At 36.6% G+C, this 16,345-nt stretch overlaps 1 protein-coding gene across 4 annotated transcripts; it reads left to right on the top strand.

Annotated features, from left to right (window-relative positions):
* Positions 1-363: 363 nt before the first annotated feature.
* Positions 364-15,090, top strand: LOC121869659 (E3 ubiquitin-protein ligase RNF170-like). Of its 4 annotated transcripts, none has more exons than XM_042371192.1 (7): positions 370-480; positions 4,899-5,010; positions 5,619-5,686; positions 6,363-6,470; positions 7,126-7,199; positions 7,742-7,873; positions 9,061-15,090. In XM_042371192.1, exons 2-7 carry the CDS (start codon positions 4,916-4,918, stop codon positions 9,325-9,327), a joined length of 744 nt encoding a protein of 247 aa, XP_042227126.1. In that variant the 5' UTR covers positions 370-480; positions 4,899-4,915; the 3' UTR covers positions 9,328-15,090. The 4 variants fall into 4 exon arrangements, with proteins under 4 accessions (XP_042227128.1, XP_042227126.1, XP_042227127.1 ...); XM_042371193.1 differs by having other exon boundaries at positions 390-480; positions 4,886-5,010; XM_042371194.1 differs by lacking the exon at positions 4,899-5,010 and having other exon boundaries at positions 364-480.
* Positions 15,091-16,345: the final 1,255 nt, after the last annotated feature.

The raw sequence follows: 16,345 nt of genomic DNA, 5'->3' as shown, positions 1-16,345 counted from the left end.
CAGCGAAGTCATATTAGTTGGAACACCTTCAGCCATTACCAAGGAATACCCTAAGTGAACTATTAGCGAGAATATGTCAATCACTGTTAGTTTAAAGCGTGTCCTGGAGATGACGGTAAATCTCTAACATCGCGCCTGTAAATATATTATGACTTAAGGTATGAAACTATTACAAACAGATCGAAAATTATATATTTTCTATTGATAAAAACCAATCACATCTATGCTAACGTAAACAAACTCGCCTTGAGACCATTAAACATGAGTGGGTTTTTTTTATCAATATTGTCCTTATTATTCACATTGTATGAATTTTTCTTATTAAATAAAATATCTTAATATGAAAAATGGTAACTTGTGGTTATTTATCAAACATTGACCATGATAACCAACCAATCAGCGGCGACCTTGTGAGGTTGTTTACGTCTATCAGCTGATGAGAGGAGTGAAACGTGTTGCTGCCAGACTCCGCCCAGCTTTGTGAGTCACTTTCCTTATTAATATTCACTTATTTACCCCCTTTCCAGTCCCACTCACCACTCAGATATACACACACTCCAGACCGGAAAACATTGTCGGTGATTTCATTTCAAGGTGTTACTCACAAGTTACTTTTATGAGAGAAGTTTGTGAGTTTTGACATTTAAAGCCAAGGTTTATTTGTAAAGTGGGATGCATTGTTGTAAATAGTGTTAAATGGGTCATATCTCATTAAATAAGCATGTTTTATCTGCCTTGTGGCTCAGTTCAGGTTTATAGGATAAAAGTAAATGGGTAAATATTTCAAAGTTGCCATGCAGGGAAGTTACTATGGAAAATATTTTCACTCACTCTGTCAGTGAAAATAAGTTTTTATAGTGTATTTCATCATGTTTCATACGAATCTGACCTTCATCCTCCTCCCCAATTACCAACAATATTAGTTACACAAAGTGGGCAGGGGTTTGAAGTAGTGGGGAATTGTGGGGTAAAAACTGCAAAAATAAGACAAAATGCAAACTGCTAACTAGAGAAACCGGTACGACCTCCCAGTGTGTATAAAACGACTGACTGTCTGAATCACACCTTGGACACATAACTGAAGAAGAGAGAACATCACACTAGCCCTGAAGATGTCAACAGCTGCAGCTTCGTTCTCAGAAACCTTCACAGACAGACACCATCTTCCAACTCCCCATTTTAAATAACATAACTTGCACATTCTCACAAGTCTCCCATTGATTGGCTCACAAGTAACATGTGACATCTAAACTTCCGCTGATTGGCTGGGTAATAAGTAAATAATGGATTTCCTTACGAATTGCTCAAAAACTATAAAATTCCAACTGAAACGTTATAATTTTACTTCTTGGCAAAAACATATAAATTCCATGTACAGTATTTTAGGTAACATTATTAGTCCTGTTTTATCACTTAAACTTTCCACCTTCCATGAATGAGGTAAATGAATGGTAACTAATACTGTACTTGGCAAGAGTAATCTGGCCTTAGTACCAATTTGAGAATATTTACCCATAGAATGTAAAAGGTTTTATGTACAAAATCAGCTGAGGAAGATAGCCATGTAGAATAAAATACATACACTAGAAATTGTTTGTAGTAATTTAGATTTGATATATTACTGTAGTTTTATTTATTTTATGAAAGAAACAATGAAATGACAAACACCTGATCATAGAACGTAAACATGGCAGACAGGCACAAATTCATAGCTATATAGGAATCACTATTTCTTATACACTCTATAGATGAATTTGTGCCCCAAACTATTGTGATTTATGAAAAAGTTATTTATTCTTCATCTGGTGTTTCATCAATCACCTTACAACCATTTTTCCGCAAGTTAGCTGTGATTACCTGAAACCATTGTGTCTCAATTGCAATCAGATTAATTTTAAGCAAGTTTTACAGCTGGATGCCTTTATCACTTTTACACAATGGTGAACTGGGCATTACTGTATATGTTGGACTTTCAAGTACCCTCTTAGCGGGCAAGGCAGAGTTACTATGCCCAGTTTGTACAGTAGCATGAACAGAAGATAAACTATCATTTAATATTTGATGGTTTATTTCTGCTAAAATTAGACAAAACTCATTGATCAAATTATTAACTCACCTTAGGTACCGAAGACACAGGCAATAGCATAGGGAAAAATCTATAACTTTTCCCCAGTTTTTAGATCACCAAACATGTTGTTGGGACTCTGAGGAAAAAAGAGAATAATGGAGCCAAATTAGGGGAAAAAAGTTAAAAGAAAAAGAGATGTTTTATAAGATGAGGGAAGTTTCTGGGTTATATTCTAGTCCAGTACAGTATCTTAGAGTTCAGTTTTAATACAAGACCTAAAAGATTATACTGTGCTGAAGGTCTTATGTTTTTCATTTTCTCAGCACCACCTTAATACACTTATGGATGAGTAAGTGTCTAGTGTAACATTATTTGGATCACTTGAACATTACCTCCCCTAGCTTATTTAACCTTGTGATTAAATGCATTAACACTACCTGGGGGAAGGTTAGGCTAAGGTGGTTAATCTGTAGGGCGGGGGGTAGTCTTCATGTGGTCCTTTTTATTTATTACTGCTTTTATCCAGATCTTGGTTAGGAACTCTTTTTAATGGGGTTAAGTCGACCGGTGTCATACCCTCTGTTCTTTTGTTTTCCCTGGTTGATAATACATTATAAACTCATTGAATAAATATAACCTTACCGAGAAATATCTCCCAACTGTTCTGGAGTCATTCCGGGCCTTTAGTTGGGGTAATAAGGGTTAAAGTGAAGGGTAAATGTTTGTTTATGTCTTAACCATAACACACCTGATTTATTTAAAACCTTTACTGCTGTGGTTCCTTTATCCTCTGTAGGCAACTGAGTGTTAGCATGTGGATTTCTCTCCTTTATTGTAGTATCTGTGTTAATGTAGTTCTTGTGGTTTGTCTTAATCTTTAATAGTTATTAAACAAATTCAGTCCAAAAGAGTGTGTGTAGAAGCTTCAGTCATTGCTGCGCAAGTAAATGATCTTTGTTTTTCCATTACAGTGTGTGTAATGAATCATACAACTTCTGTAGTCAACAAGCCAGGGTACACAGAACCTCTGACATATGTGACTGGGACTAAATATCTGAAAATATTATGTCTTTTGAGTTAAAACCATAGCCCCTAAAGTGAGGTACTTGTAGGAGACATATGCCAATTAGGAAAAAAACGAGAGCCCTTGCCCACTGAACTAACACACGTTCTCCATAACCCAAGTTTCCATTGGTTACAAACTGCACTACACACCAGTCCCACTTTGTTCCAGTGTCCACATCTTTCATAGTAAAGTTCCTTTTATACATCAGCAGCTAAGTGTTTTATCTGACCATATTTGGACAATTATCACAGGACTAACTGTCATGAAATCCTTGCCCTGTGATATATGACCCACTCACTACTCTGGTGGATGAGTGTTAGCAAGACCAGCACTACTTGGCATCATGTCTTGACTTCGTGGCACTTAGTTCAGTACTGTGTTTTACCAAATGTATCTAAGATGCTGAGTTTCTAGGACTGGAAACTATATATTGAATTTCATCATTATCTTTGCAGTCTGAGTGTGGAGTTTTTATGGCTTATATCTCTAGTTATGGTCAGAGCCATTGTGCTCACACTGCTGGGTTGTTTACACCACCTTGCAGCATCCTTGACATGGCATCTGTGAGCCTGTAAAGTAATTTTGGGCTTTAAGTTGTTCCTTGTTAGGGGTGTAAGTTATGCATACTCGAGGAGCATATTGTCTCTGTCCCCTTTTCTGTACACAAATCACACTATCATTTATACTGTATTAGTAAAGGATTGATTCTGAATTCCCATTTCATAAACAAACAAAGATCAGATGAGTCAGATGCCTCCCCCCCTCACTCCTCCATTAGAGTGCTGAAGTGTGTTGGAACTGAGTAGGAATGTTCATGTTGTTTAGAATGTAAAATAACAACAAGAGTTTTAGAGCACGTGAGGCTTTTTAGGAGCTATGGCTGTGTCAGAATGGTAGTCTATCTTTTAGAATTTCTGAAATTTAGTCCCAGTCCCTGGTTGTCAAACTGTAGACTACTGACTATATTTTTTTATATCAAATGTTAATGCATTAATTTATTACTTTTAATTACATGACAAGAGCTTTTACTGTACTGTACTACCAAAGAGAGCTACTTATATACTGTATACTCAATTAGAGCTTTCAAAACCTCAGACCTCATGGGAATTAGTGAAAGTCAGGAAGTACTGTACTTCTTAAGACTGGCTGGGCTAGGGACCTTAGTGGCTCCCACACAATTGCAAACATGTCTACTTTTCTTCAACAAGCTTTTTGCCAAGTAGAAAACTTTATTATTAAGATTTTGTTGTTGTTGAATTTATCAAATTTATTTTTCTTATGTTTTTACAAGTCAACAAGTACCTGTGAAAAGTTTAGAAGGGTAACTATGTCAGGTACTGATTGATAGGGAAAGCCTTGTCATTTAATATGGTTTTACAGTATACAGTATAAGTAGCTCTCAACTTGGACAAACTACACATTATAACAGTCCATACAACACTATTCTGCTAAACTGTGTAAAAAAATATGATAAACACAAGTAACAGTCAAATTCTCTATGACAGAATGTTTTAAAATGGATCATAATCACTTGTTAGTGCTGAAAATTAAACACTGGAGAAATGCAGTCTGGATCACCTGAAGATTGTCCCCCCTCCCTCTAGCTTATTTCACCTGATGATTAAAACTAACGCTACCTGGGGTGTTAAATTAGGTTAACATTAGGGTGGTGTATCTCTAGGTGTAATAAGCTGGGACCACTCTTCAGGTGTTCTTGTAGTTCAAAGTTATACATAATTAACAATAAACAGCTGTTCAAACTAGGTGCAGAATTCTGTTTGATGGAGGAAATCACACAAGAGAGGGAAAGCTCAGTAGCCGGTCTGCTTCTCACGTTGGGTACACCAGCGGCCATTATCGGAGCTGTTCTGGCTGGGTGAGTACACAGAGACGGGGAAACACAATGTATTGAATGAACTCTCCTCATTTTGCTTCAAGGTGCTCTGATAAAGCCATGCCCACTTAACTCTCTCCTCACCTCATATTCTTATACAGTAACTCCTTGCAAGATGTGGTTACTGAGAGTTGTGGTAAGGAAAGGGTTTAAGCCTGAGTAGTGTTACCTAGTAATTACTGAATCTGGGAATACCCCTGTAATGAGAAAATGGTAAGACTGTGTTCTGTTTCGGCAGTCACATTTTCCCATAGACCCTCACCATAAAACCTGAAATATGGTTATATGTTCCCATGGAAAGAAATACATAGTACAGTATATACTTACTGCACAATGTCTTAAAATACCACAAAACATATATTTAATGTCAATTTTTGTGCAGACAATGGGTAGCTCAAGCTTCATCTTGGTTCCTGAGAATATGTCTTTGTTGTATGTAAATAACCTTTTGTTATTTGGTTGTCCCTGACTCAGATAATTATACTGTAGTTAATAAGACTATTTATCATTAACATCTTTAAAATATTTGTAGTTCGGAAAATTATGGTTAAGAAGACCATTTTTGTTAAACTCTTAAACTGTTGCCTCAGATTCCTTCTTGCCAAACTAAAGCCAGCAGCTCAGAAGAAACACATCACTGAAGAAACGACAAACTCAGGTAGGACTTTCTCACTGCATGTACTGGACTCGCTTATACAATGACTTTTCTTCCCACTCTTCAAGCCTTCCCTCATGATGATGCAGGATGGCCACTGTCAAGACCAACACAGATTCTTCCTTCATTTGCTGTCATTCACTCTGTCTAGCTCGCTGTAACAGATGTTTTCTGCTACGTTGTTCTTCCTGCTACAACTACTATACACTCCCAGTACAGTACAGTATTTACATCTGGTTTATCTCTGTTGCTTCACACAACCAGCATAACATCACACAGCAGCATGTCTGTCCATTTCCACAAAGTAGATTACATTCAGCTTCATATAATTCCATATAATTAATTTTAACCAGATCTAAAGATGAATTGTATTAAAAGAACTTTAACCGCATTGTATGTGAACATTAAAGTACCAGTAAGTCATATAAATTAGTTGTAGTAAACCTTAATATGAGCCCATTTAGATTTAAATTGAAATTTGTATATTTGTACAGTAATTTTCTTTAGTAAACTTGAGTAGAATGATCACAGGGAGGATAGATGATACACACTCACATACTGTACTGTGAGAAAATTGCAGCATAAAAGAAATAAATGACTTTGTACAGTACCCTGCATCACCAGATAATACCAGTCTGATTTTATAGATGGCAATGGGAAATAAATGACATAATTTCAGAGACAGCCATGGTACGTGTACGCAGATCTGCATCAGAAAATGAGTGTCCAATATGTATGGATCCAGCAAAATTTGCTGTGGAAACCAACTGCGGCCACATGTATTGTGGTGAGTTAAATAAACATAAGTCAACTATATGTATTTTAATTTATTAATTCTTGTTAAAAATTTATAATTTTACCAGTTCATTAAGAACACAAAGAATACTATTCTTACTTGGAATTTTGTTTTAACCTCTTGAATACTGGAAGTCACTTGTACTATTTTATTTGGTTAAAGCCATACTACAGTATTTTATATATTTGGCTAATGCCAGACAATTTTGTTCAGCATAGAGAGACCCCTCATACCCAAGAGGTTAAACACTCTGCATTGTCACTTAGAGATTGCTGTATATTCCATTATTTCTTTTAGTATCAAGGTGTGTTGATTCTATTTTGTTACCGCCTGAGACGCCCACCAGTAAACCACCACACACAGGTTCTATCTCATAAAGTCTGATTGTTGATGGACTATTGTGTTTACAGTACTAACCTTCTTATGGGATTAAAGACTTGAGTTTTTGAAGCACAGTAATAACATAAAAAATCATCAATGAAACTAAGAATGACTGTAATGTTAGAAGACTTAATTGTTGGCAGGCTGCTCTTAGGTGCCAGTTGCCAACCCATCACTGTATCATGCAAGTTTTGAAATATCGCTTACAATTTCACAATTTTCTTATATCCCATTTGAGTAGCTACTGAAAATTATCTTCTTCCAGCTAGTTGCATCATCCAGAACTGGAAGACTAATTTCAGCACATCACCCATGCCATGTCCCTTCTGTCGTCAGGAGGTGAGTTTTTTGTTTTATATAAATTATTTTTATTAAGAGGTTTAAATTGGGTTTATGCAAAATTACCTGGTACTTTCACCAGTATTATACAGGCAGTCCTCACTATATACACTCCCACTATACTGTATATACTTTTTCATACACAAAATCTATATATTATTGGACACTCACTATACACAATGTATTTTTGCTGACACATTCATTCCTGTCATCCAAATTTCAAAGATTTGCACCTAAGCTAGTTCAGGCCACACCACTCCAATACAACCAGCGCCTCTTCACCAAATAGGGTTTATTGCAGTGTGTTGGTTATTACAGATTCTTCCTGCCCTAACACTGGACAATTAAGGTCATAACAAATTAACTAAGAAGTAACAAAAAGCCTGTAACTGGAAGCAGTGAAAGATGGAGGAGCAGGAAAAACAGCAGAAATTATCTCACACTTCCTACAAATCTTAAGATTTACACAAAACTCCCAGAGGAAGAATGACCAAACACATACACACATAAAAACGAAAAATACACATTGCTCCTTGTTTCAGGTGACGCTACTACTGCCATGTTTTTCCGAGGATGAAACTAACACAGCAGAGTTATCTGAGGTGGAGGAGAGGGAGAGCGTTATGGTGGACGTGAGTCAGTACAACAGAATGTACTCTGAACACCCGAGATCTGTGAGTAAACTCTATACTAATAAACATGCCTGCAACCATATGGCCCCCCTGATTGGCAGCCAGAGAGGTTTTTTATACAAAAAGAGCTATTTTCATAACACAGCCGTTTGGTTCTTTGATCTCTTCTGACTTTTAGGTCACATGACCTGACCTCATTTAAAGTTTACCTTCCCCAACACTTATCTGGGGTGGAGATTCTGACCTGAAAGACTTGTGACAATGTGGTCTCGTGGCGGCACTGGTCACTGACATGCCGGTCGGTAATTTTGGTACCGACACAACCCATGGCACTTGTCATTCAGGTATAAAATTGCACTGCCACTAATTTCATACAGAGCTTCATTCTTCATTTCATGAGACTATTACTGTAGCGCTCCAAGAGTTGTGACGCAGATTCTTTAACCACGGTGACTTTCATCATGCCGTTTATAATCTTAGCTTGGACACCTTTTGGGAACTTAAAGCTCTTCTACCACTGGAACAGCTTACCATTACCATTCCAAGTCATGAGAGTTGCAAGTGGCAGATAAGATACCAAACTGGCTGTTAAAGAAACTGTACGACCACAAAGAAGACTTCATATGTACATCAACCTGCTGCATCCGTGGCTACATTAGGCTGCTCAACTGCAGTCTGTGAATCCCTCTGTTCCTTCCTTGCCACCCCCTTTGCTGCTATCCTGATTGCGGGCCTGATACTATACCAGTTTAGCATGTTAAGGGAATGTTGCATCTATCGTGTACAGTATCTTAATAAAGTGACATTTCAGATGATGTAATAAGACAGTTTTGCTTATATCTTTTAAATTTGTCTCATTCCATTTTTTGTTTCCATCTCAATCACTCCTCACTTGTTGACACCATCTTCTTCATTCATTATCAGGTGTTATTGTTCATTATCAGGAGTTATTGTTCATTATCAGGAGTTATTGTTCTTAATAACTTTCTCTCTGTATCACTCTCTTGTGTTATACTGTAGTTGGCATGTTGTTGTAAACCACAGTTTGTTCATGTGGTATTTTGGTCCACTTGTCATATTCTTGGACCACTTGTCGTAGTCTTGGTCCACTTGTCGTAGTCTTGGTCCACTTGTCGTATTCTTGGTCCACACTATAACCTAATTTAATAGGAAGTTATGTAATGTAGCTGAAAATTTTTATATAAAATAATATATTCTTTATATTACAGTTTTATGGCCAGCTTCAGGATCTGCCCACTATTTTACGTCACATCTGGGCAGAACTCTTCACTTGGCGAGGCGTTGAAATGCTATCGAGGTTCCGAGTCCTCTTCTGCATTATAACTGCCGTCCTGTACGCAATAACACCCATTGACCTTATCCCCGAGGCCTTCTTGGGTCTTCTTGGACTTATAGATGATGTTGTGGTCATTGCTTTCCTAATGATACAAGTGAGTGTTGTGTACCGCACCGTGGTGGCCAATAGGGACTGGTAGGTGTTGTATTATGCTGTGAAATACTCAAATGTAAAGCTTTAATATTCATGTTTAGGCATCAGAGCTTAGTAAGGGATTAAGGTCAACTCCAGAGTCCTATATATATATAGTATATATGGGTCTTTTAATTCGGGGAATTTTGTAATGACTACCTTTAATGGTAAGAGATTGAATATATGAAATATACTTTATTTTTAGAAATCTGAGATCGCCAATTTTCCACTCCCGACCCAACTGTGTCTGAAGTGACGTACTCTGACACCTGGTCAAAACTCACTTGTTTTCTGAGGGGGATTTAAAATTTTCAACTGAATTTTGAAAAAGTTATGTATTTCATGATATTTTGTAGGTGTGACAACATTTAAATCAAACTCGAAACTTGTGGCCTCACCTAGACACATAAAAGTAAAGAATTAAATAAATGAACATTAAACAACATTTATCTAGGCCACCACTTCTGTTTTGCTGTCGTGTGTTACAGCATCAGCCACTCAGGTGATGGCTGATATAAGATGTGGGGAGTTTTTTATTTTAAGTATAGAAAGATGGATGAAATATTAAAAAAAAAATTGGGGGACATCACATGAAGAACTTTCCCTCTGGAGTTTTCCTTTAAGATAATGAAGCTTTAAAGGTTTGCATGACATGAAATTCTGAAGATTATACAATTACTCTTCTGTGATGAGTAATATATGTAACATTCATTTCTTAAGTTTTAGGAACAAACTAAATGCATCAGTAATGACAAGTGTATAAGAAATCCCTGGATTCATTTACAATTAACATCAGATTGCATAAAAAATTTGACTGTTTGTGTGTGTGTGTGTGTGTTTTTGTTTGCAAGGTGACCAGATTCAGAACTCAACATGTACCGTTCAGATAGACAAAACTTGTGTAATATAGTTCAGTGTATTTGATATTATACTGAGCTGTAGCATGAACACTTATGCAGTCATTGAAGGTACATTAAGATTAATTTCACTAACACTGACAAGAAAGGATATTTTTAAAGTACTAAAATAAGATGAGGATTGACGGGCCAAAATGAGAATGCTGGTATTCCTGCGTGTCTGTGATATAACTTGAGTGATTTAAAACTTATACAGGTAATATATTTAATTTAGACTGAGCAAAGACTCATCCTTAGTTTGGACTTCCAAGATAAATCATATTAACAGTACTGTATAATATAGTCTTATTTAATTATTATATTTCTGATCCTCTTTGTAACACAAGGTACAGTAACAAGTAACCAGAACATGTACACATTCTCCCTTCCTTATGTGTCACTCTTTCATTCTCACTGTTGTAAAAGATGTGTTATGCAATGGTCCTCCCCTACCACAACAATGCCCCAAATCTGGTTTACCCTCATTGCTTCATGTCAGTCAGCTGTATGTAATAACCTGTTATGCAGTTGAATTTGTTATGCCCCATTTGTTTAAAGGAAGACATTATTAAGGTGTAATGACTTTAAGGTTCAAAACATCTCATCATTAGGTATGAATATAAAAAAATGATAACAATATATAGTTTTTCACTGCTTGCTTTTTGCTATGTAAAAGAAAAATGTATACAGAAAAGTAGATGAAAATTGAAATGTGTGGATAGTTGTTTTTTGAATTCCTCTATTTCTGAGGCATTGTTCTACATGCACAACGAATAGCAAACATATGCCAGTACTGTACTGTATATGTAGACAATTTGAAAACATTATTATTGGTACATAAAGGAGGAGAAAGTAAGAGTACAGCCTTGAGAAGAGCTATGTGAAAATAGTGAGTTGTGTTCAAAGGAATTCTAAAAGTTTGGAGAGGATGAGCAGCATTGATGATATATTGTAGTGTTTTGACTTATGTGATCACCATAAAGAATGAGTATTAGTTAATTTATCTTTATTGTTACAAAATTATAATTGCTTAGGAAAACTTACTATTTTTTATTTTGATCACCACTGTCGAGGCATAGATCATTAACTTCTGCTCTCTAAGATCATGTATAATCCTTAGAGCCTTTGTCATGTTAGTTGTTGTGAATTTTTGTTAAGAACTGAATCATTTGTTAGTTTAAGCCCAGCCTAGATTATACCATACAACCTCCTCCATCCCTACCTGGTCTAGAATAACAGATAAATGACCTGGAATCCCTCCCTTGTTCCTTGATGTGTTTCCTTATCTTTAAGAAACTGACGAATAAAACTGGCATCCCAAGTTTATGATTCAGGAGTTTGAGTCAAATGAACAAACTCCAGGGTTCATTTTAGTCACCTTACTGGCTTTCAAATCGACTATTGGATCAGTGTTGGAGACTGTCTCGTAAACCTGGGTTCAGTTTGGGAAGTGGACATTTATAAAGTACTTGTGTTACAATGATCTGATAGGACAGTGTTCCTGCCCCCACAATCCACATAGTCATCTGGACAAGACAAACTCTACCATGAGGTGTTCTGGTGGTGGAAGCTTACAGATCATTTATATCTTCCTTCCTCTTACTTAAAATAGGATTTATATTTGTGACTAATCAAATGTTCAGGACAAAAGTGAAGAAGAAGGAAAAGGGGAAGAGTTTACTCATATAGTGAATAGCTACATCTAAAGTGTGTAGGTGTTGTAGCTGAAAGTTCTGCTCCTCTAATGTCTGAACCTTCTTCTGATTGTAACCATCATTCAGCACTGTATTGAAGGGTTTGTGTCTTTATAAAGTATACTTTGAGTTCTTTAGCCAACATGACATCTTGATCTGTTCAGAAAACTTTGCTTTAAGAAATTCTTAATCCTTGATGGCAGAAATACAAGGCTCAAAGGATACATAGCAAAATTTGTCTTGGCGTAATAACAATAAGCTTACTGATTAAAATTAGTTATTCTGCTTTCCCCTTTAAATAAAGCCTCAGTGTGTTATGTACCATTATAAACCACCGGGTTCATTTAACAATAGATTGGTTGAGTACATAGGGTTTTTTTTTTATTTAAGAGTAATTTAACCAGAGTAGTCATCAGTATTGCCCCACATTTAATATCTGGTGTTGATGTCTAAAATCCTGCAGTGAGTACTTGATTACAGGTGACCCTGGGGCCCAGTACAAGGCAAAACTATGCATTTGGTCAGAGTAAGTTAGTTAAGGTTTTGGATGTGGGCTCAGGTAAGTCACTCCCCACCAGTACCTGCGGTAAGCTAGATGTTACGTCTCAGCAAGTAATAGCACTAAGTCTAACCCATTTCCTGCCATACAATTCCAGTTCCTTATATCTATGAAGCAATATGTAATATTTTCAAATAGGCTTAATGCACAAATCTTCATAGGTGCCTTGCAAAATATAGTTTTATAGGGTCCTTAAGCCAACAGTATCAGGTGCTCCTTGGAACTCAGCTAAGGCGGTCACCCAACCATGTGCTTAACTTCAGTGATCAGACTTTAAACTAATTTCTCTAAAGATTCTTTACAAATTAATCAAGGAAGACAAAAATCTTTACTAAATAAGGATAATGTTAATACCTTATCCCATAATCGTCCCCATAAGTGGTGTAACCAAGATGGATGTTAACAAGTTCTGTCCTATTGAGTCACAAGTTATTAATATATGTTTCTACATGACTATTCTTACCTAAAGCATTTTCAAATAAAGGAATAGTGATAATAGCCTGTAAACAAGAGAGGAGGGGTGAGAGAGAAAAGGGTAATTGGACAGCTGATAAGTTTGTGACCAACTTATGAAGGGTAAACATCACAAAGCAAGGCCCAGTTGTACATGAGAGTGAGTATGTACAGTAATGTTTTGTACCTTCTATTTATAATGATATTTGTAAACTTAATTTGGTTACCTCACTAATATTTTTATTTATGAATTGACGTATAATACTCAACACTGAAAAAAGCCTCATAAACAAATTGCTATTATCACCGGGACTAAGTGAAGTAGAATGCTCAAACATTTAAGAGTTCTGTTGTCTAATTTAGGCATCAGATACATATTGTCACAACTCAGTGCAGTTCACAAATTAGTTATAGTTATTTTAAGTTTAGAATTTGTATATCCACTACTTAAAATGCATTAAGGTAAATTATAATACTGTACTGTAATATAGTGCAGTGTACAGGAGTATTGAATGGGTGAGAGGTGTGAGCTATGGACTGGGTAAAGAGAGATACAGTCATATATTGTAGACAGGTGAGGAGGATGCTGATGGACTGGGTGGCAAAGATGATGACAGCTTACATTGAAGGAGGTAAATATATAGCATACATTATGGGAGAGAAGGTAGGAAAGAGTGATGGAATCAGAGATAACTAAAGAAATATGGTATAGTACTGTATAGTGGTAGGACCTGGTGGTGGCTCCCCTGTCTGGGTCACCACCTCAGAGGACCCCTCCATATAGAGGTGAGGGAGTGTGTAGGAGACAAGTTCTTATATATCTGAGGAAACTTGCCAGATACTAATTAGATTTCTCTCTATAGTCCAGATGCCATTAGATCACTTGCGAAAGCCTGGTTTATTGTTTATACGGTAATTAGCCAATTAACGATGATATTTGCCACCTGTTCTAAATACTCAGTGTGTATGTGTGTGTTACTAGCAATTCTTGCTTTAATTAATAAATGGTAAATCTGTAAAACAAATAGATGCAGAATATATCACAGACCCATTTTTTTAGGGATCAGTGGTTATTTTGCCAGAATGCCAATAGATGAATATTGACCTTGATATTTGCCAAATCCATTTGTAAAATCATAATAAAATCAGTAAAAAAAAATGTTTACAGCATCAAATATATTTATAAAAATGACACAGAAACATATACTGTAGCCTAAGGTTATTTTGTGAGACGGGGACCGAGAACGTTCGCTACAAAATTGCGACATAACAATACATGTACAGTAAAGTTACTAGTAATACAATATATAATAAGAGATTAGAGACTGGATGACCTAAAATATACCAAAGGTTAAAAGTTCCCCCCATCCACAGTAACCCAGATCATTGTAAATCAGGGACTGCCTAAACGTATACATCTGGCTATAAAAAGCTTGTTAGTTGTCATCACCCAACAAGCCCCATACTGTGGTGGCTCAGTAAACATCAACTATTTTTTCCTCTAAATTTCCTTAATGGATTTGGTGAATACTAGTAATGTGAACTGAAGAACAAGACTGATACTGTAATTAGGTCTTCTTAGTACAGGTGTGGGGGAGAGATGTTATTTTTATACACATGTTTGATGTTGTGTACAGAAATACTCTATTGGTTATTATTGTAATTATGGGATGAATGATTATCTAACTATATCCATCAGAAATATCTGCCAAATTACTGTACTACTAACAATATTTTCTCTCTTACAAACCTCTTGCCATACAGCACAGGTGAATTAGAACTGAGAGCAACCCAGATGCTTATTTGGTTTATATTATTCTATTGATCTGTGTTATATGATGTGTTTTATTATGGAATAACAGATATTAACAGTAATTCAACTACCCTGAGAACCTGTAGATAATACACTACAGTTCCATTGGTTATATGATAGGAATGTGACTTTTTCTGCTTTGTACATGACTAGCCACAGTTAGTTATTACCTTCAGCTTCATCCCTCGGAATGTATTGATGCATTATACAACCGGTTGAGCTGCCCATGACTGTTTATATTTTGCCTCCCTTTGTACTTTTGTAAACTTGTGCCTTATTATGTGTTATGTAAACTAAATAACCATGTTACTATGTTTATTTTAACTTATGTGACTTAATAAATTATTAGGCCCTATCCTTTGAACTTCACTTATGACCTGATTCTCTCTCTTTTTTTTTATCGTATACTGTGGTAAGAAATGTCAGTGGTGAAGAGGTAACTATATTCATTCAGTAAGTGTGTCAAGAGTTTGCTGGGAAGAAGGAAATTGGTTTCTAGTTAAAAAAAAAAAAGTCATTATCAAGTATGAATAACTAGCCATCGTTCAACATTTTTTTTAGGGATGGAGTAATGAAACATGAATGCTCATACTGTCATTCCCTTACTTTCCTCCTCCCCCCCCTCCCCCTTTGCTTATCTTACCCTAAACCAATTCCCTGTACTGCCAAATGCCCCCCCCCCTTTGCATTAGCACAAGCAATAGTTCCTGTGGGGAGATTAGAATACAGTACAGTTTATAGACCGGGTATTTGAACTCAATGTAAGGTTGCTTGTAACTTTTCCTCGAATAAGACGAACCAGCCAGACATCTCCAGGATACAGGTTAGCCAGTTCAAATAGAGTAGTGATGTATACATCAGTTGCCTCTTGTACAAACATAAGAGCCAGTGTCTAAATACTGCAAACAGAATACAGTAGTTGTTCTGTACTAAATTCTTAGACGCAACAAAGAATTAAGTTACCTGCACCATTACAGTATACAGTGCAGTATAGTCTCGATTTACGCGGTTGGTCATTTACGCGGCACCTGGCCAGATCGGCAATTATTAGTTACACGGTTCATTCCATCATTTACGCGGGAAGCGGCGCGGGCAGGGTGCAAACTAGGTCACCCAGTCGACAAAACATTACCGAGTTCTTCACCCGCCACCCACCACAGCCAGCCCAAGTCAGTGATAGTGAGGATATGGACTTGAGGGGTTTGACAAAGAGGCCCTGCTAGTCTCTGTGGTGGATAGTGATACAGGTGAGGGCCAATAATCTGCCCTCTGCCTCAGAACCAACCCCCCATCCCCGTGTGCCCAGCCATCTATTCTACTAACGTAAGTGTTAAAAAACCTAATATTATTGATATTTCTCTAGATATTAATTGTGTGTGCATACCATCATAAAATTAAAATGTTATTTTTACTACAACGTACGTATTGTGTTGGAAAAAGGGTAGTCTGGGGGGTCGGCTCAGTCTCTATTTCAATTAATCCCATATGTTCTGTTATTTCGTTTACGCGTTTCTCGTTTTACGCGGACCTCCATGGGTTTAATTGACCACGTAAACCGAGACTATACCGTATACCACAATTCCAGTATCATATATAAAACTGTAATCTAA

The sequence above is a fragment of the Homarus americanus genome, unplaced genomic scaffold (genome assembly GCF_018991925.1).
Source record: "Homarus americanus isolate GMGI-L3 unplaced genomic scaffold, GMGI_Hamer_2.0 scaffold23578, whole genome shotgun sequence".
NCBI lineage: Eukaryota > Metazoa > Arthropoda > Malacostraca > Decapoda > Nephropidae > Homarus > Homarus americanus.
Note: the sequence above shows the minus strand (reverse complement) of the source record. Positions and strands in the feature narration are given on the sequence as shown.